Source organism: Tigriopus californicus, chromosome 2 (genome assembly GCF_007210705.1).
Source record: "Tigriopus californicus strain San Diego chromosome 2, Tcal_SD_v2.1, whole genome shotgun sequence".
Taxonomy (NCBI): Eukaryota; Metazoa; Arthropoda; class Copepoda; order Harpacticoida; family Harpacticidae; genus Tigriopus; species Tigriopus californicus.
In genome coordinates, this window is record NC_081441.1 from 4,769,271 (window position 1) to 4,789,034 (window position 19,764).

The window sequence follows — 19,764 nt, forward strand, 5'->3', positions numbered from 1 at the left end:
CTATATGGGGTAATACCTTTACCGGGATTTTCAGGTATTCTTTCGCTGTTTGCACGAATAAATGGAATTCACCATCGACAAATATGGGATCGGAGAGATTCCGTATTGGGCACGATGAGCATGCGATTGAATCGTTTTTAAACTTCGGACCAGATTGCTCGGCGAGAATTGTTACATCTTGACTCTCGCACATGACATACATCAGTTGATATTCTCTCTCATTGGGCAAGGGAAGGCAAAACCATTCCAACATCACAACGTATTTTGTAATCATTACGAGCTGATCAATGAGGGTGTTAATACCTCCTTTGACGCAAATGGGGAGAAATCCCGTGTCATCTTCGAGCACCACTCTTGCCAATCCTGAATGGAAACGGAGGGACCCAATGAGAACACGAGTGCTCTTGTAAGATCGGGAACAATAGTCCAGACTGAGATTGGAGGCATTGAGATAACAAGACTTGCGGATCATTTGCTCTTCGTTCAACTCGTTGCGAAATTTTTGCTCAGATTCCTGAATTGAATGCACCGAATATAATCCCGGGCTTGGCCAGGATTTCGTTTTCATAAAGCACTGATTCTCGTGGTCTAAATACTCGTGAATGAGGAGTCGAGTGGATTTGGGACGACAGAAAAGATCTGCAATCGATTCTAAAGGATTGTGATCGTCAGGCGATATGACGGAAAAATTTGAGTTGGGAAAATGCTTGGATAAAAAATCGCGCCATAGTAAAAGTTGAAGGATATTTGAATACTTCAAGTCCAACTTTAGCGTCAATTGTACGATGGAATCATGAACGAACCGATCTGTGACCTCTTTATCATGCACTGACGACTGTCGTCGGTCTTTGAGGATCACCATCGATCTGGCACAGGCAATCAGTATCAAACCAAAGTCCGGATCACGAATCAAATGGGCATTACACACCAGGACCGTCTGTCCTCGAGCAAACCGTCCGATATTCGTGATATAACATAACCAGGTGGTGATCAAGGTCACCCCTTTATTGAGTCTATACACTCCGGAGACTGCATGGGTGTCATCCGTGACAATACCTTCGTTTACCACGCCCATTCCGGAGCGAAAATCTGACGTGAAGTGCCAAGCCGAGGATTTGGTCACCTTGAGGACATTTCTGGACGAGATTCGGGAAAGGCAGGATAGCTTCAGCCCACTTCCCGTCAAATCCAGTCCGTTTTGGAGATGCAAAAGCAACGGCTTGATTTCCAGAGGGACCATAACCAGATGTTCCACGTTATGAGAGTCCTGAATTTGGAGGAAGCAACACTTGTTGGATTGGAGGTAGAACACGTGACTGATGGTCTTTAGATGGCCCTCTAAGTCCGTTCGGGGCATCATTTACCTCTGACCCGTTTTCTGGGTTCCCTCTCACTGTTTTGAATGTCTTTCGAAAGGGCAGGGTTGCCATATTTTGAAGGAGCTTGGGAGGCCAGATTTTGCACCGATTCTTTTCAAGATTTTGGGACACTTCAAATTGAAATCGTATTTCAGAGACTATCTTCGATTTCCCAGTTGCGGCTCAACGGTTAAGGTCTCAGATATGTTGCAGGAGATCATGATACAATTAATCCTAATGATACCGATACGATTGTTAACAATTTATTATGTTGCGTTCGTTCTCGATGCCGTTTCCGAGATTGTTCGAAATATTGGGGTTTTCTATTAGATCAACTTTTGATGCACACATTGTCAAATCCAACAAGTGTACTATAAAAATACCAAAGCGAAAATCAAGCAAACCTTAGTCAGTAAAACAACTGGTTTATTCTTCAAGGGTTACTTCACGAATAACAGAACTGACCAAAAGTGACAATGCCAGGTGTACTGACAACTCATATTAGCATTCAGGACACAAGTTACAACTGAACCAATAGTGGCAAATTCCTAGGCGTGAATGGGGCAACGAAGAAGAGGCTCGTGGTTGAGTATTCACAGCCGTGGGACAATAAACAGTACTTCTAAAAAGGCATCACAGATCATGAGGTGGATTGACGAGATCGGGGGAAGACGTTCGATCAGAGCTCATCCCCGTGATTGGAATCACTACCATCATCCTCTTCGTCCGTGGGGGGTGGAGCTCCTCCTTGGTACAATTTGGCAATGATGGGCTGAGCAATATCCTCGATCTCTTTCTTGGCGGCTTTGAAGCCATCCGCATCCGATTCCTCATTCTCCTTCAGCCAGTCGAGCTTCTCATCCACAATGGTGGTGATTTGTTCTTTCTCCTCGTCCGAGATTTTTCCTCCCAGTTGTTCTTTATCGTCTATTTGTCGCTTCAGAGTGTAAGCATATTGCTCCAGCTCGTTCTTAGCATCCGTCCTTTCTTTCAGCAATTTATCTTCCTCGGCGAACTTCTCGGCATCCTCAATCATCTGTTGGATCTCATCCTCTGTGAGACGGTTATTGTCGTTGGTGATGGTGATCTTGTTCTCGTTGTTGGTGCCCTTGTCCTTCGCGCTCACTTGAAGGATACCATTAGCGTCAATTTCGAAAGTGACCTCAATTTGAGGCACGCCTCGAGCAGCGGGCGGGATGCCGGTTAAGTCGAAAGATCCCAGTAGATGGTTATCTTTGGTCATTGGCCGTTCGCCCTCGTATACTTTGATGGTCACGGTGTCTTGGTTGTCCGCAGCAGTGGAAAAGATTTGAGATTTCTTGCTTGGAACCACATTGTTTCGGGGAATGAGCTTGGACATGACACCACCGACGGTTTCAATGCCCAAGGACAGAGGGTTCACATCCAAAAGGACCATCTGAGTATCGCCGCAATCTCCACCGGAGAGGATGCAGGCCTGAATGGCAGCTCCGTAAGCCACGGCTTCATCAGGGTTAACGCCTCGGGAGGGTTCCTTGCCGTTGAAGAACTCCTTGACCAGTTGCTGGATCTTGGGAATACGAGTGGATCCACCGACTAGAATGATCTCGTCAATGTCCTTCTTGGACATATCACCATCCTCCAACACTTTCTTGACTGGCTTCATGGTAGCACGGAAAAGGTCCATATTGAGCTCCTCGAACTTGGCACGGGTCAGGGTCTCGGAGAAATCTTCTCCCTCAAAGAGAGCTTCGACGTCGATCTTGGTGGAATGGGAGGCGCTCAACGCTCGCTTGGCCTTTTCGACTTCTCGTCTCAACTTCTGGACAGCTCGTGAATCGGTTCGCAAATCCTTGCCGGTCTTCTTCTTAAACAACTTGACCAGATATTCCATAACACGTTGATCGAAATCTTCACCACCCAAATGAGTATCACCGTTAGTAGCTACCACCTCGAACACTCCATCAGCAATGGTCAACAGAGACACATCGAAGGTTCCGCCGCCCAAATCAAAGACCAGGATATTCTTCTCGCCGGCACTCTTGTTATCATTGAAGCCATAGGCGATAGCAGCGGCCGTAGGTTCGTTGATGATGCGAATGATCTCCAAACCCGCAATGACACCGGCATCCTTAGTAGCAGCGCGCTGAGCATCGTTAAAGTACGCTGGCACAGTCACGACAGCATGAGTGACGTTGGTGCCCAAGTAATCCTCGGCGATCTGCTTCATCTTGGTCAACACGGTAGCGGACACTTCCTCCGGGGTTAAGGACTTCTCGGCGGCTCCCAAGGCCACGGTGATATGGGGCTTGCCCTTCTTCTCGGTCAACTTGAAGGGGAAATATTTGATGTCGGACTGAACCGTGGGATCACTCCATTCGCGTCCAATCAAGCGCTTGGCATCGAAGATGGTGTTCTTGGGATTAGACGTGAGTTGATTCTTGGCCGAATCACCCACCAATCGCTCACCTTCTTCCGTGAAGGCCATGTATGAGGGCGTGATCCGATTTCCTTGGTCATTGGGGATGATTTCGACTCGTCCATTTTTCATGACACCCACACTATGAAAGAAAGCGTACCTTAGCAACTCGTCAAGAGACTTTGAATTAATGGTTATCAGCCACTTACCATGAGTAGGTCGTGCCCAAGTCGATCCCGATTACGGTTCCCGTGCTCTCTTGAGCCGCCCATGCTGGCCAAGAGTAAAGGGTCAAAAGCCACAAAAGGCTGGAGAGACACATGCTCGAAGTTTTCATTTTGCTCAACTTCATTACAATCGGGGAATAAGACCAGGGTAGAAATTAAGCTTGAATAGATTAGCTTGGCTTTGAGGGGATGATTTAAATCACGTCTCGTGCTTCTGTATTGCTCCTTATCTTTCTTTCTCGTTGACTTATTTGTGTGAACTGAGGCTACAACGAGAGGTTTCACGTATATAAGGGCCGTTAAGCTGATGTCACATACCCTGAATTGGATTGTGATGATTCAACATACGTTCTGAGCGCTGATTGGCTGTTTCGACAAATGGCGAGTTCCCATTGGCCCACGTCTGTTCGAGAATGGAAAAGTCTAGCTCATCAGAAACCGAGATCGAGAGTAAATGTGAATGATGAAAGCAATAATATATTTTAAGAGTAAAACGTCAGCCCAATGGATTATGATTTTAGGTCTTCAGTTTGTTCTTTCAAGCACTTGGTAACCGTTATCATGCAGCGTAAGTGTACAAAAAAGTGCAATGTTCCTTTTTCTACCAACGTTTCCAGGGTCTCTTGACACTCCACAGAAGATTCCATCTCTCAAAAATTGCAGGAGTTCAAGAAAATTTGAAAAGAAAGTTATTCGAGACACCGAAAAGTACTTTGAAATCTCCATTTTGAGCACAAGTAGGTATAAGAATATGCATAAAGCAGGACACATAATGTGCAAAAAAATCTGATTTTTTAGCCAATTTTCTTAGTGTGTAATCCTGGTGCCCTAAAAAAGGGGAATGAACTGATATACTGAAAGTTATTTGTAAGTTGTTCCTGGCCACATGCAAAATGTGTACAATATATACTTTTCAAATAGATGATCCTACTGAGAGAGACAGTCTAGCAAGAAAGTTACAGCATAATGAGAGACATACTTCTGTTAAAGCCGTTCAGCACGCCATAAATGAACCTTTTGTTCATATCTTCATTTTCATGGCCTATCCGCTTCACCGCTAAACCTCTTGAACCATTCTTCGAACTAATAAACTTCTACTTCGACTGAAATTATAAACTCAGATTGGTTCAGTTTAACCAACAGGCGAAGCGGATAAGGCACAAAAATACCTAATATTAAAAGCAACGCCAACAGACGAGACTTTGGCCATTTGCAATGGCAAGTTTTTAAAGTGGAACACCCAAAATTATCCAGGTGGTGAGTTCGCAAATTACAGTATAGCGCTAACTAAACTAGCACTCTAGTGCTAGTACCAACAAAGAATCCACATAGGGTTGCAAACAGAAGTGACTGAATATAACCTAAGTAAAAATGGCTGACCTTCACTCTCCCATCTGAACCTTTGTTTTTAATTGAAAATAAGTAGTGGATATGTCAAATCTTTTCCCCTCTTGTTGGCATGCATATAAGCATGAAAATGCTCTGACAGAATTTTAAATATTTCTTAACCTTCGAAGGCAGTTTTTGTGACCAAAATTCGATGGAGCGAGTTTCATTTTCTCGGCCGCCCGAGGGGCATTAAGAAAATCGATACGAGCAGGTGGGATTGTGGGTATGGAACCCCCCTTTGGTGGTCATCATGATATTTTCTTGAAACAAGTTACTCTTTTAAAAACTTCCTTAATATTTCTCAACCCTGGAAACGTGCCTCACCACGGCATTTTGTTTTCGTACCAATTGATATTCTGAGCAGTCAACTCACGATCCACGTCCGTAATCGGACCAAAACTGGTCTGTAAATTTTTCATGATATTGTACATCAAGCGAGGGTGTATTTTATTTTGTATATTAACTACACCATGAACTTTTTTTCCGACCCCTAGTTATCAAATTGAAAGCAAGCACTGAGTATTTTTATAAATCAGCATTAAGTTTTTCGCGAGATTCTTCAGCAAGCTATTCCGATCTACATTGAATTGAAGTTCCCATCAGTTCCACGTCACACAGCAAATTGAGCAGTAAATCAGATCTGTCGAGATATCTGTGTTTGACAACATTTAGGGTGGTCAAACTGACAGCCTTTTCCTTCATCAGGATCGACAAGGCTGCCAACAACAAACAGGACAGACTGCTTCTCCACAACAATTTTTTCCTACTCTACTTCAAGTGAAGATATCTCTTCAACCGCTACAATAGAGATCGAAATGATATCTTATTAGATAAATACTATTCTTATCTCTACTGATTAGTTACATACATGTAGTTGGATGTCAAAAACTTAAGTCCCTTGAAAGTGCTTTCCTGCTTGGGCTGAGAATTTTCAATTGAGCAATGTCAAAGAACACTTCAATTGGGACTATGTTGGTGCAAAAATCCTTGATTTTCAATAAAACAATCCTGTGAATCCTCAAACATCAAAGGGCCAAGATTGCAAACAAATTGTATTTTTTTCACGTTTTCACATACGGAGGGAAGTAATGAAGATAAGAAAAATGCTGGTCGGACCCATAGAACATAGTCATTTTGTAATAAAGCCGATAAAAAAGATACCCATACCTTGTTTGATTCGTCACATTCTTTTATAGATTTCACAAAGCTCGTAGAAAGTCTTGAATGTGTCATATTTTTGCGGAAAAGAACCTAGAAAACCTTAAGTACTGGCAGAAATCCTTAGAAATCTCCCAAAAAAACTAGATCAAGCAAAAACTTGCAAAATTCTAGAATTTTGTCAAGAAGATGCCAAAGCTAGGTTTGTTTCCTACATATGGTAGCCCTGTCCTCCCCAACAGCTTTAAAGACCCTGGATCCCTGTCTACTCAGTACTCATATGTATTTTAGGACCTTGGGTCTACTCGTGGAATGTCTGTTTGGGAGTTTGGAATTTCGGCCTCGTTTAGAACGTTGTAGTCCAGCCAAAGTGGTCATATCAGATCATCCAAAGCCAGCTCTGAAGCGCAAAAGTTATCGCTTATTTAAGATAGGAAACTCATATCGGGACAGTCTTTTGGGAACATGAAGTATTTGGGACACCCGGCAAGTGAATTCTTGTATGATAGATTTGAGACCGATTTATGGACACTATTTAATTTTTCGACCAGCCTCAACATTGATGTAGTTTGCTCATGATTAGTCCCGGCCAAAACTTGCAGATACATGTGGCATTTTATAGGGCATGTCAAGTGAAGGAAATTCAAGGAAAAATGTGATCCGGCTTTTTCTAATTTTGGGCATTTTGGGGAGGGAGAACTAAGACAAACATCACAGACATCTCGCACTATCCGCCCATTGAATTTTCAAGAATTGAGTGATTTTGAGTGAGCTGTGTTACAAAACCCAAGAAAATAACATGGTTGGTGTTAATCGATGAACCCATTGTTGAACCCAAAGTGGCTCAATACCACAATGCTATTTACTTAGACAAGCATGTAAAATGGAATAAGTGTCAAAATTCAATGCATGCACAGTAGTTTGGCTGGGCATGTTGCCTTTGATTTTACTCCATGGAATAACGTCACATGTTCATGAACGCGTTCACTTGACAAGCCCTATTGACTTTAAACGCTAGCGTTACCTCTTAGACTGATCAGCTAGACCAACATCTTCTACATCTTTGATATTGCATCATAGAAATAAATCTGAGGTCGGTGCCAGCTTATTTATAAATTCACAGTGTTTCACACAATTCACAGGATACAAGTTTTGGCCGGCCCCACTCCTGGATCATTGCCTAATAATTCTGAGGAAGAATGGAACATAATAGTTAAAAAAAACCTAATTAGCCATACTCCATTTAACGTCAAATTGAACCTATTCTGGTCTTATTAACCTGCCCAGTCCAGTTAAAAAATGGGATTTTTGTGAGGAGTACAATTGAAAGATCAAACCACATACAAATATTTCAACTTGAGAAGCAATAAGATCCCACTCATTTATTGTTTGAATCTTTGCTCATTGCTCTTTTTGCTCGTTGGTACGGTTGGTACGTCACGTTTCGAAATCTTCAGTTCACATTCAAGGCACCACCTGAAATACTCTTTCACTTCTTTGTAGGGCATCGACGAGCGCAGCCAGCAACACAGGCTCCGAAAATGCGGGCAGAGAATGAAGGGCATACATCAATACAGACTTCAAGGCTATTTCCTGGACATTGAAGTCCAGTGGATGCGCCAGAGTGGTTGTTGCTTCTGTTATTGTTGTTGTTGTTCCTGTTATTGTTACTGACTGGGCGGGAGACCTTCGAGGGTTGTGAATTTTGAAAGTTCGCTTTCCTTGGTTGCTCCTGGAACTGATTGGCTCGAGAAGATTGATTGTTCCGATTGCGGTTGTTCTGCAGAGACCGATTGTTCCCTCTGCTTTGGTTTGCTTTCCGATTGTTATTGCTGCTCCTGTTAGTATTACGAGAGTTTGGGGCCCTGCGATTGTTGTTATTGTTGTAATTCACTGGTTGCGAGGGTTGTTGGGGAGTAAAAGGGGTTTGTCGAGAAGGTTGGATTACTGTCGGCGACGATTTACTGACCGGCTGGAACCCTTGGATGGGTCCATTGTTGTTGTTCTGACGATTGGGACGACCAGCAGGCTGATTAGGTTGATTCCTCGATTCCAAGGTCCTATTCCGAGCCCCACCAAATGGGCCAGGACAAGGATCACACCCATCACGAGTCTCTCTGAAAGAGAGTCAATTGTATTTTAGTATTTGGGATGCTAGGGTCGGAGGGGTAAACCTTGCCCGGCGAGCAAAGCTAGACATCACATCATCCATTTGTAGTTCTGATAGGCAGTAACTTGATTCTTTGATGACCAACTAACCCGTCTCATCTTACCATTGAGACGACTGGCACTGTGGTTGAAAAGCCTTATTAAAAGGTTGACAGGAACATCCGAATGAATCTTGGTAACTTTTAGCTGTACCCCTCACCCTAATAATCAACACATTGTTATCAAGTAAAATCCCCAATCAATGGAAGCTAGGTGTTGTAACGCCTTTCTTGAAGAGGGGGGACCCGACCAATGTGGCGAATTACCGATCGATTTCTATCCTGGCCAACTCCTCTAAGGTCCTTGAACGGATCGTTTATGATCAAATGAGGGACTGCCTTGGAGGCAAGCAAACGAGGGCTCCGACCAGGCATAAGAATCTCCATAGCACTACTCCAGATGTGCACTGAGTGGACAAACACAAACAACGGGGGGGGGACTATAATGGGGTGCTCCTCTAGGACTTGAAACTTGAAGGCAGCATTTGATGTCCAAGGTCCGGAGATACTGGGCAAAAAGCTTTTTAGACTTGAATTCGGGTACGAGGAGACACCAAGTGGATCCAATCCTCCCTCACTGAAAGAAGCCATGCCCTGAGGGTGTGGAGTGGCGTCTCGAGTTCGAGGAGTGTCGCCCTTGGTTGACCCAGGGGGTCGGGTATCTCCCCGATTTTGTTCTTGTCCTAACGTCGGACATAGAGCAGCATTTGGGGAGTTCTTGCAAGGACGACACCACTATCAGTGTGTCGGGTCGAACCATGCAGAATGTGCTCCAAAAACTGAAACACGCTGCTTCTCTGCTGCTCAATTATATAGAGTCTAACCGGCTTATCGTAGACAAAAAGAAAACACAGTTGAGGCATTCCACGTCCAGTGTGTACACATTTTGACGAAATCACGGCAAGTCATCTCCAGTTTAACTCATTTTTTTTCACACTGTTTTTTTGACTGAAAAAGTCACACGCCAAGTTTCAGGTACCTAGGTCACCCAAGGCCTATTCTTTTGTGTTCCAATTGGGAACCTGTTTATCATCATTCAATCAAAGGCCATTGTCCCAGGGATATTTCCATACCAAATTCATTTCAATTGGATCACTATAGTCGAAGTTATGGTTGTTCAAACATCGATGGTCAAGCGGTTTGGCCAAAAATGGACAAAAAATGGGGCTGAAATTGTGGATGTGAACTTACATTAACCTAGTTACTGAACGCGTGAAATTTCATGAGATGCTAAAACCTAAGTGCCGTGAGGTGTGTCCACTTGACGTGCAATGCCCCAGTTCCTCTTTAGTGCGCCTAGTTTTAAAGCGACTGGCCCTCCCAGTATATTTTTGGGAAATGACCGTGTGATCGCCAAGGACACTGTTACGGTCCTGGAGATGATTGTTCATGCCTCCCTGAAGTGGTCCCAGTACAGAGACTTCTTCGTGTTTTAAATTCCCGCCTCTTCTCGGTCAGACGAATAGCCCAGACAATAAACGGGTACAGGCTTAAATCAGTAATTCATGGTCTGATAATATCCAAGTACTCGGAACAAATGCCTCCGAGTTATGCGAAATATTGGATACCGCTCGCCTTCTGGAGAGGAGTGATTTCCTCTCTATAACTGGCTCCTTGTCAAAATGACCATGATAGAGGCCTGGAAAGTGTACTGGAGAGGCGATGACTCCCTCAGCAGTCTGACATAAGGGCCAAAGCCTGGAACGAGGGATGCAGAATGCAGAACCACGAGGACAATAGTCCAGGGACACCTCGAGGTGACCAACGGGGGGACAAGACTTAACGAGAACTCGTTACACTTCCGCGCCCCTCAGATCTGGAACCTGTGTCCAGATTTCATCAAATCCGAGCCCAGCCTTCCAAAAAAAAGAGGCTCACTGACATATTCGCTCGGACGTTCCCCATCTAGTCATGCAATGACATCATGCTCTCGGATTAAAAGTGTAATTGTGTATACTTACCATTATTCGAAATGATGTCAAATTTATAATTTTATATATGGCACTTTTCAAGAAACCGGCCCTTTGAACGGTATATGGTAAAAGGTTTGGAAATTGACGACGTCAACTTGAAAAGGCTTGCGTCGATAGTATTTCATTGAGGCAAACTGACCTGATGTCCCCATCACAGATTGGATACGGTTCCCAAGTTCCATCCGAGGTGCAAAACGACTTGATATCCGGTCCAGTGAGGCAGTCGAATTCGCAGAGTCCACCGGTCACATCCAAAGAGCAATATCCTGGGATTCCAAGACAAGTTCCGGAAATTTGATATTCCACTCCAGGTTCATGCTCGATACAACGAGGTTGATCCGTCCATTGGCCGTTACTCTACAGATCAATAGGAAGCAAAGTCAACCAACCATTTATTGTGACATTGGACAAATGTTTTGAAATGTGTACACAAATCCATCACAATATTGTCGCAGTTTTTTACCTCACACACTGGAACATTTGGCCGTCCAAAAGCACACACAAAGATGCACGTGTCTCCTACATAGCCCTCGGAACAATAGCCCGCCACTCCTGCACAAGTAGTCAATCCGCCACCATTATTACGTTGAGGAGACGCTAAAAGGGATTTGAAGGTAAATAAAGAGATTGATTATAGAAGTATGCATTTCATCCCTTCAGCAGAATATACGCATGTATAACAGATAAGGGATGACTGTCCAATACATGGTAGGTGATTGATCTATACAATATATGTAGATGTCATGACAAGGAGGAAGCAAATCTGAGATATCGTCTCCGTTCTAAACTTGGACGACAAATTCGTTCATGATTGAGACATCTTCATTGTCCAACTTAAATCTAGTGACTTGTGGTAATTCAATTCCCACCAGACAACTTTGAAAACGGAGTTAGCCTTTCATGAACGGAGCCTGCTCTTCCTCGCCTTTTTTCGGAATACTAAACCAATGATGTAGTAATTGGAATTTCACGGTACTCTTTGAGTCTGTTTGAGGTATGAGTCTTCTTTTTCATTACCAGTACTGCGTCAGGGTCTAACCGCATTTTTGTGAATCTGCTCACGAGAAAAAAAACAAGCCATCCAATTACATAATGTGATATGCCAACAAACCGATGTCGTGACAAAAGTTTTTGAACTATTTCTGAGAACAATACCCTTTGACATTCTAAAGGAGCTTGCAAATTCGTTTTGATTACTTGAATTGCCTAAGAGCGTGAGGATGGCTTGAAAGCATATCATATAAATCGACAAGAGACCATACTCATCCATTTTCCAAAGCAGAAATCTGACTTCACGAGCTGAACCATAGAACTAATAGTATGTTTTGGGGCAAGAATTCATGCGGCAATAACCTGTGTTTACGGCGCTGTTTTACGGTCTCTTGAAACGCTCTACTGCGTTTAGGAATGGCCTGCTTCTTATAAGTTGAGTGCCTCAAATATGGCTAGAAGGTCGAGTTTGGATTAAAACAGAGGGCGTCGAAATAGGACCACTAATTATATTTCCAACTCATCTCATCATGCCAGGCCAGCAACGCTCGGGTAAACGAATCCTCACCGCAAACTTGACGATTTATTAATGTGATCTTCTTGGTTCAATGGGCCTGAAAGCTTTCAGTGGTTGATGGTCCAAGGTCACTCAAAATTGAGCACCGGGCTGAACTTTTTGTTTCCATTGGCATTTCCGTCGGATCATGACATTGAAAATTGTTGGGGTTGGCGCCGAAAATGGACTGAGAACTCTCATCGGCATTACGAGCACATTGCTAGGCTTGATCGGATATTGAATCGTCTCGAAATTGAGCCAATGGATAACTTGGCACTGTCTTAAAAACACAGTCCTTGTTGCACTCAGAGGTTGTTTGATATTCGCTTATGCCCTTAAGGCCTTGAACATGTTTGTTTATGTCAGTTAGTCCAATAGTTGGCACCTCCAAATTAATCAAACAACTCGGATGTAATGTGTAACTAACAAAGGCCCTCTTCCCATCAAATAGGAGGAAATGAGGAGTTGATGACTTAGTGTGCTTGTTACATATTTCTTGGCTAGTGACCTTATTGCCTCCCTAAAGTAGAAATGGGCAACTCGATAAAGTGCACTTTGACATTAATGTGTCTACCACGAGCCCCTGGTGGAATCTGATTCTTACTAAATGTGGTTTTACCATAGGAGGTCTGACATAAAATAACAAGAGTTCGTTCGACTTAACTAAGGAAGAGCTGCATGGTTGAGTCTAGCAAAAAGAAGAAAAATATTTGTTAAGCAATAAAGGAAAAACCTGTATAGATCATGAATGGCATCATTGAAGTAGAAGTGTTCACAATGTCCAAATAAAAAGATCCTCAAGGTCAATAGAATAAAACCATAGGGAATAGACTAAATCCTTCATTCAGATAACCAAAACTTCTAAATTTTCGGCGTATTTGGTTTTAATGCGCAGCGGTCACCCAAAATTTGCCCAATTTTAGAAACTTCGATATTCAATCCCATTGCTTGATATATGCTAACCTTGTGGATGTAAATTTTGAACGCCTGAGTTCAATTTTCATTGCGATTTCGATCTTTTTCGAAGACCTACGAACACCGTGGATTGAATCGTTCCCAAAAAACGGTTTGGTCTGTCTCTTACGTAAAGTAACTAAGTTGTTAAGAAATTGTTGTCACGAATCACGATTTATACCTTGTGTATTTGCCACGAAGAGGGCCAATAGGTATATGGTTGAGATTTGCAGTTTCCGTGCCATGGTGTCTATTTCCCTCGGTTCTGTTTCGGAGGTCGCAGCCAAGTTCACGGAGCCTTTCAAATCTCGTTGGGAGGTGTTCACAATGCAAAGTCTCAGCGTCGACTGAATACGGATTCAAAGTCGAAACTGACGGAGGAAGATGCACAATGCCAAGCCTGACACAAGGGATCTTCCTTAACTTCAATATCATCCTGCCGAGGATGGGTTGAAAAAGAGTCGAGCGGGAATTGCAGAACCTTTTAAGAGCACGGCTGAGTTATTCTAAGAAACAAATCGAATTACGACCCTAGTGGAGGATTACCATTAACATCAGGCCAGGCCCTTATTTGAGTTTAATTCAGAGATGTCAAATGTATCCCGGCTCTTAAGTAGCCAAGTGCGCAATAGTTACAATTGACGAAATTTCAGTAATTCGTTCCTTTTCCTTGAACAAGGAACTGTAAACCCAAGATCGTTGAATCATATTGACCCCAATTACAGGAAAACCCACCTGTCACTTGTTCTTTTTCTCAACCCAAAAGCGGTCTTTATTTTATCGTTTCTCTCGTAGCAAACAAAAAAAAAAACTTAACGCCCACAAGTGTCGTCTCATCTTAACACTATGGAATGACCAACAGATACGAGTAATCTCTTCCCATCCTCTGGTTTGACTATCCATGCTCCACATTTCCATGATTATACACTTTTTGTTTATCACTACCCGATTTTAGATTTTGGTGTTTTCTCTTAATTTATTCTATCTCATAAAATCTCGCAAAATGATCTCTGATGCCCATTTATTATAACGATATGTTTGCGAAAATTGTGGAATCAATGGCAACCTTAAGGTGTATGTAACCTTAAGGTTGATTATTCAACCACATCTTGAATATGCTTCGCCTATTTGTGCTCCAACTAGTTCAGCAGGTTTGCAAAAAAGACGAGCAAGCCGAAAGATGTTTTGCTAAAAAAATTGAGTGAATTAGAGAGCTCTCATATTGGGAGAGATGAAAGAGGTTGGGACTGTACAGTGTTCAGAGAAGGTACGAAAAATATTTGTTAATATACGTTTTCAAAAGCTTCCATGAGCTTTGTTTCAATCCAGAATTTAGGGTCAATTGTACCGACCACAGAGGCTTGACGTGTGTTTGAGAGCACCTTTAAGCTCTCGTGAATCCATTGTTCAATGTGCTCCCCTTAAACATTCATATGGAGTATATGGGTGTTGATCCTGTAGCAGGATTTAAGTCAAACTTGAACAAGTTTTTGACGAAAACTCCGGATCAACCGTCTATGCAAGGGCTGCCTATAAATGTAAATACCAACTCTAGTTCTTTGATGCACGTATGAATTGAAAGGCAAATGTGATATATATGTGATGGGGATCCTTTTCCCAGGAGCGGTAAGGAAGCCGCAAAAAAAGATTACCAGATTTCACGATACCAAAGGAAGCGCATCCAAAATCTAATGGAAATCGATGAAAACGTGCCCCCCTCCCCCCCAAAAATAAAGAATTTTAGACATGCAATTGGCACCTCAAATCTTCAATAGTAGATAGGTAATAAATGTAAGGGAAATGATTTAAATTTTACTAACCATGACTTTATTCCTTTTATTCTTCCTTATAAGCTAAAATGAGACCATATACGAATACACACATTTACAACTTTTGAAAAACAGTGATGAGTTGTTTTATGACGTGACGTGGCGTAGGGACAAAATTTTCAGAGGCTCTTTCTTGTTTCACAAGGAAAGATGGCGAGGTCAACTAGCAGGAAAAAGTAATTATCTGTTAGAAATTGAGGGGCTGTGTTTCCCCTGGAACCCGAATGGAGGGGCTGTGTTTCCCCTGGAACCCGAATGGAGGGGCTGTGTTTCCCCTGGAACCTGAATGGATGGTGGACTGTGAGAGCCCTGGAGCCTGGATGATGGGCTGTGAGAGCCCTGGAGCCTGGATGGTAGGCCGTGAGAGCCCTGGAGCCTGGATGGTGGGCCGTGAGAGCCCTGGAACCTGGATGGTGGGCCATGTGCCTCTGCATGCAATTGACTGTGATATTCCCTATCATAAAGTGAGGGGAAGTGTTGGGATTTGCACTTTATGCTCTTACTCGCATCTAGTCATCACTCTAGTCATTTATAAAAACCATGCGTTTGTTGGATAAAACTAGTTTTCCAACTCTCTCTGTCACACCAACTGGCCCTCCTAGCTAGCTCAATTTCTAACATTATCCGCTACAAGTGCATAGCAAAGTTAAATCATAAATGACGAAATTGAAATGGGCATACCTCTAAGTTAGTTTGCTGATGACGTTAGCTTACCCTGCGTTAATTGCTGTAAGTATATCAAAAATAAATTTTTATCTTCCTAGTGTCTCTTGCTTGAGTCACACTAATATGCACACTAGACGCCCGCCTTAGGCAAATGGTTTTTCATAAGTAAAGGTCTACAATTATAGAGCAAACTTATTGCTACCAATATTGAATGCTATCCCGTCGCAACTGGAGACTGAAGAAGGCCACACACATATAATAGCATATATTTTGTTAGACAAAGACATTTTTTAAAAATTGATGAAATGTTCCACGTCGTTAGAGAAACTTCCAAATTTCTTTTAGCGACAAATTGTATTGACCCATCCCAAATTTATATTCTACCATTAAAAAATTTCAACTCCACCCATATTGGTGAAGCAATGTACACAAGTTCTTGTTCGTCGACAAATATAGTTTGGAAAATGGTATGAACTCGTTCATTACAAGATGAGCTGGCAAGGCGACAAGTTCAGAACCAATTTACACGGCATTAACTTAGGGGGTGTTAAGCACGTCCTCCAAAGCACTGCATATCTCGAAAAGCTGTTTTGGCTTGTCGTGATCTTGTGCGGCCTAACAGCCTCCTTGCTTTTAGTTCGAAAACAAATTGACTCTTGGAATGAAGATCCCGTGACCAGAAGTACGGAACAACGCCAAGTGAGCGAGTTCCCGTTCCCAGCCGTCACCCTCTGTCATCCTGGTTTCAATCGATTCGATTTCGTTGCCAAGTATTTAAATCTCATGGAGCCGGAGGAAGTGGATAGGCGACTTAAAGACGTAAAAAAACGCTTTATGAAGCAAGTGGTGCATGAACAGGGAGCATACACTAAATCACCTACGAAACTGTACCATGACTACGATGATGAATGCCTGCATACACGAAGAAAGTTTTATAATGTCAGTTGCTCTTTGACCGAACAGATTGTATTAGCCCAAAGACAACGACAAACTGGCTATGAGGCCATGGTGGAAGATTTCGTGTCGAAACTAATTCAATCTGATAAGGGCAAATATGATGCGATGCGTGAGTTTGTCGGTCAAATGGAACAGGACGCCCAAGATTATTTGAAAGGAAACCATCTGACAATGAACTCAAGTGAGCTACTGCCATTACCAACTGAGGAAAACTGGTCAACTCTCTACCATATTGCATGGATTCGAGTAGCGGTTTTATCATTTGGCTTTTCTTCAAAACTAGGATTGATCAAGAGTGATAAGACAGAGAACATTAATTCACTGTTAAACATGAAAACCCACCGACCAGGGAGTTTGTATTCAAAGTTGTATTCAGTTTATACAAAGAACGCGTTATATCGTGTGCCAGACGATTGGGAGTTGGCTGAGGGATATTACGGAAATTTCACGAAGTCCTTTAGTTTGCCAGGAATTGGCATGAGCCCGATAGACATTATACCTTTGTTGATGATGACAAGCTTCGACAACCTTTCCAAGGATCGAGTTGAGCTGGATTGGTCTAACTCTTGGACAGTTGAAAATCAAGCCAACAGATACCTTGCCACTCTCCCCAGAAGTGCCTATTTGTGCATTCAAGAATTGCGCGAGCAAAACCCCGTTGGCCATGACTACCATGAGCCGTCTCCTTGTCAGAGTGGACTGCCTCTTACCGACCATTGCCAATCTTGGTGTGATATATTTCGAGAGCTGGATCAAGTCCTCGATCGCAAGGTTCTTTTGGCCTTGATGAAACCGGCCATGGTACAGAGAGGGGTGGTTCCCGTTCCCAAACCCGCAGATTCTGAGATTCAGGAATTCATATACAAGCAAATGTTTCCTGACAGCATCTCTTTGAGCGCCAAAGGAGCTAAACGGAGCATCAGTGCAGATACTCCATTAGTTATATACTGCAAGGATACGTTTCGAGAACAATGGAAAGGCTCGCGAATCGGGTTTGGTCTGGCCAACAAGTTTTGCCAAGACTTCTTTAGCTCTCCAACAGATATGGGATTTTGCTTGACCAAAAATTGGCGCGCCGATACTAACTTGAAGGTCCAAAAGAGCACCAGCGCTTTCTTGGAGAATTTTGATTCCTTTACCGGCCCGTTGCTATACAGTCATCCTAACATCCGAGAGGGTGTCGTCACCTTGGTCATCGATACTCAAAAACGTCACACTTTGCCTCGAAAAAGTTCAATGAACAAAGATAAAGACGACATTTTGAACAAAATAAATCTGCAGCTTCATCAGACGAATTCCGTGGGTCAAATGGTTACAAGCCAGGATTTCAGCCGAGCTATGGAAGTCTTGACTTTGAAATCAGGCCATGAATATTTCATTGAGATTACTCCCGAAGGAAGTGACGTCACGAACCGATTTCGAGATTCGCTGTCACCGGAACAACACCCATGCCATTTGGACGTTTTGGTACACGACTTGGAACTATTTCAAACTTACTCCTATGCCAATTGTTATTACGAATGCCGAGTGAAATACGCGGCGGACATCTGTGCCTGCGTCCCTTGGGATTATCTGTCCAATTTGGATTACCCCCTTTGCGACGTCATTGGAGGCACTTGCTTTCGTAATATGATTCAAAATGCCACTTTCACGACCAATTTACCGTGTTCCTGTCCAAGAGCTTGCACAGAGGTCCAATATTCGAAGCGCTTGGAACGTGTCATTGATTTGAATGAACCACAGAACGAATGGTTTCCAAGTTTCTTTGCGTGCGGACGCCTGTGTGAATATCTCACAAATGCCAATGGAACCATACGCGATCCGAGCTTATTGGATGTGGTTCGATATTATGACTATTACTCTGACGATCAAATCACTGAATATAATCGAGGTGCCAAAGCGTTTAAAGATATCATCGTGATCCACTTGCAATTCCAGTCGCCCAAAATGGTTTCCACTATTTTAGACGCTCGGGCTACTTGGATCGAGAAACTGGCCGAATTTGGTGGCACTTTTGGACTTCTGACCCAAATCACAGGCTTGTCGATTCTGAGCCTTATTCAATTTCTGACTTTGAGTGGGAAGACTTTGTGGCACATTTTCTCGCCGAAGCCCTTGGTTACGATCATAAATCAGAGCTCGAAGAAAAACTGAAGCACCTGAAGGGATTTATTGATTGAATAAAGCGAAACATAATTTGATAGAAAAGTAAAGGAAACTTTTTAGAATTGGTTATCAAAATGAGAACACATTTTTCAAGAACAAGAGATCACAAGATAGGTTCATTTGGCCGACACGTGTTGTTCAAATCACCAAAAATCGCATTTTGGACCCTGATTGGAAAATCTGGGCCCTAATTAGGACAATCGAGGTCATGTTTGAGTCACCCCCTTCCGAGCCACCAACATGTTGAGGACAGTGTTCTTTTTGATGTACGTCACGGCCTTCTTGTGAGTCACCATAGTAAAGTCATACCCGTTGCACTGCAGGATCTTGTCATGAATTCGGATACCGGCTTTGACAGCCGGACTATCCTCTTGAATCTCGGTCACGTAGATTCCCTAAAAGTAAAACAAACATGTTCATACTTAAACTTACGCCATTGATGCATATCAAGCGATCGTGGTAAATGTACAAAGACGATAAATCAATTAATGGCCATGAACTTGTAAAACTTAAACAACACATTTCTTTTGAACTTTGGCAGCCAATGATTATCTTGTTCATGTGTAAAAATTGGACGCTCCAGCGTTTCATTTGTGTTTCATTTTGATGAGAATATAAGAGTTGTGGCTTTGAAGTTGTTGCATTGCTTTGAAAGTATCTAAATGTTCACCCTAATAGCTTTGAGCTTTTAAGGGACAATTGCAAATGTCAACTTGTCAACTTTAAAAAATAAAAAAAACTTTAAAAATATTGAGCTCTTACATTATCCGAATAACCTTGAGGGCTCTTGGTAAAATCCTGGTCAATTCCTCCGCCGATTTTGAATCCACAGCGCTGAACTTCCTCTCCATTCTCATCCAGGGCCAGTTCTTTCGTCAAAGTAATAGGAATCTGTAACATACAAAGAAAACCCCAAAACAGAGTCTACCTCCCCAT

The 19,764-nt window shown here is 42.8% G+C and overlaps 4 protein-coding genes across 4 annotated transcripts in view; 1 reads left to right on the forward strand and 3 right to left on the reverse strand.

The window, feature by feature from the left end:
* Nucleotides 1–1,767: 1,767 nt before the first annotated feature.
* Nucleotides 1,768–4,262, reverse strand: LOC131892917 (endoplasmic reticulum chaperone BiP-like). The gene is made up of 2 exons (XM_059242784.1): nucleotides 3,966–4,262; nucleotides 1,768–3,898 (listed from the first exon to the last, which is right to left on the reverse strand). Exons 1-2 carry the CDS (start codon nucleotides 4,106–4,108, stop codon nucleotides 2,038–2,040), a joined length of 2,004 nt encoding a protein of 667 aa, XP_059098767.1. The 5' UTR covers nucleotides 4,109–4,262; the 3' UTR covers nucleotides 1,768–2,037.
* A 3,617-nt stretch (nucleotides 4,263–7,879) lies between these two features.
* LOC131892920 (probable serine/threonine-protein kinase DDB_G0282963) lies at nucleotides 7,880–13,581 on the reverse strand. The gene is made up of 4 exons (XM_059242788.1): nucleotides 13,392–13,581; nucleotides 11,174–11,307; nucleotides 10,850–11,067; nucleotides 7,880–8,647 (listed from the first exon to the last, which is right to left on the reverse strand). Exons 1-4 carry the CDS (start codon nucleotides 13,453–13,455, stop codon nucleotides 8,020–8,022), a joined length of 1,044 nt encoding a protein of 347 aa, XP_059098771.1. The 5' UTR covers nucleotides 13,456–13,581; the 3' UTR covers nucleotides 7,880–8,019.
* Nucleotides 13,582–15,969: 2,388 nt separating this feature from the next.
* On the forward strand, nucleotides 15,970–18,816 carry LOC131892915 (uncharacterized). The gene has a single exon (XM_059242782.1). It carries the CDS (start codon nucleotides 16,195–16,197, stop codon nucleotides 18,814–18,816), a length of 2,622 nt encoding a protein of 873 aa, XP_059098765.1. The 5' UTR covers nucleotides 15,970–16,194.
* LOC131892924 (tax1-binding protein 3 homolog) overlaps nucleotides 18,814–19,764 on the reverse strand; it is a 1,578-nt gene continuing 627 nt past the window's right edge. Inside the window, exons 2-3 of the mRNA XM_059242792.1 lie at nucleotides 19,591–19,719; nucleotides 18,814–19,223 (exon numbers count right to left, since the gene is read on the reverse strand). Of these exons, the coding sequence (XP_059098775.1) occupies nucleotides 19,035–19,223; nucleotides 19,591–19,719 (318 nt within the window). The 3' untranslated portion in view covers nucleotides 18,814–19,034. The remainder of the gene's footprint in view (nucleotides 19,224–19,590; nucleotides 19,720–19,764) is intronic.

Coding starts and splice junctions, on each gene's coding strand:
- LOC131892917 (XM_059242784.1), bottom strand. CDS start 4,108: ATGAAGTTGAGCAAAATGAAAACTTCGAGCATGTGTCTCTCCAGCCTT. Junction 3,899..3,965: donor TTGGGCACGACCTACTCATG/GTAAGTGGCTGA, acceptor TTTCTTTCATAG/TGTGGGTGTCATGAAAAATG.
- LOC131892920 (XM_059242788.1), bottom strand. CDS start 13,455: ATGGCACGGAAACTGCAAATCTCAACCATATACCTATTGGCCCTCTTC. Junction 11,068..11,173: donor CAAATGTTCCAGTGTGTGAG/GTAAAAAACTGC, acceptor ATTGATCTGTAG/AGTAACGGCCAATGGACGGA. Junction 8,648..10,849: donor ATCTGTGATGGGGACATCAG/GTCAGTTTGCCT, acceptor ACTCTCTTTCAG/AGAGACTCGTGATGGGTGTG.
- LOC131892915 (XM_059242782.1), top strand. CDS start 16,195: ATGAGCTGGCAAGGCGACAAGTTCAGAACCAATTTACACGGCATTAAC.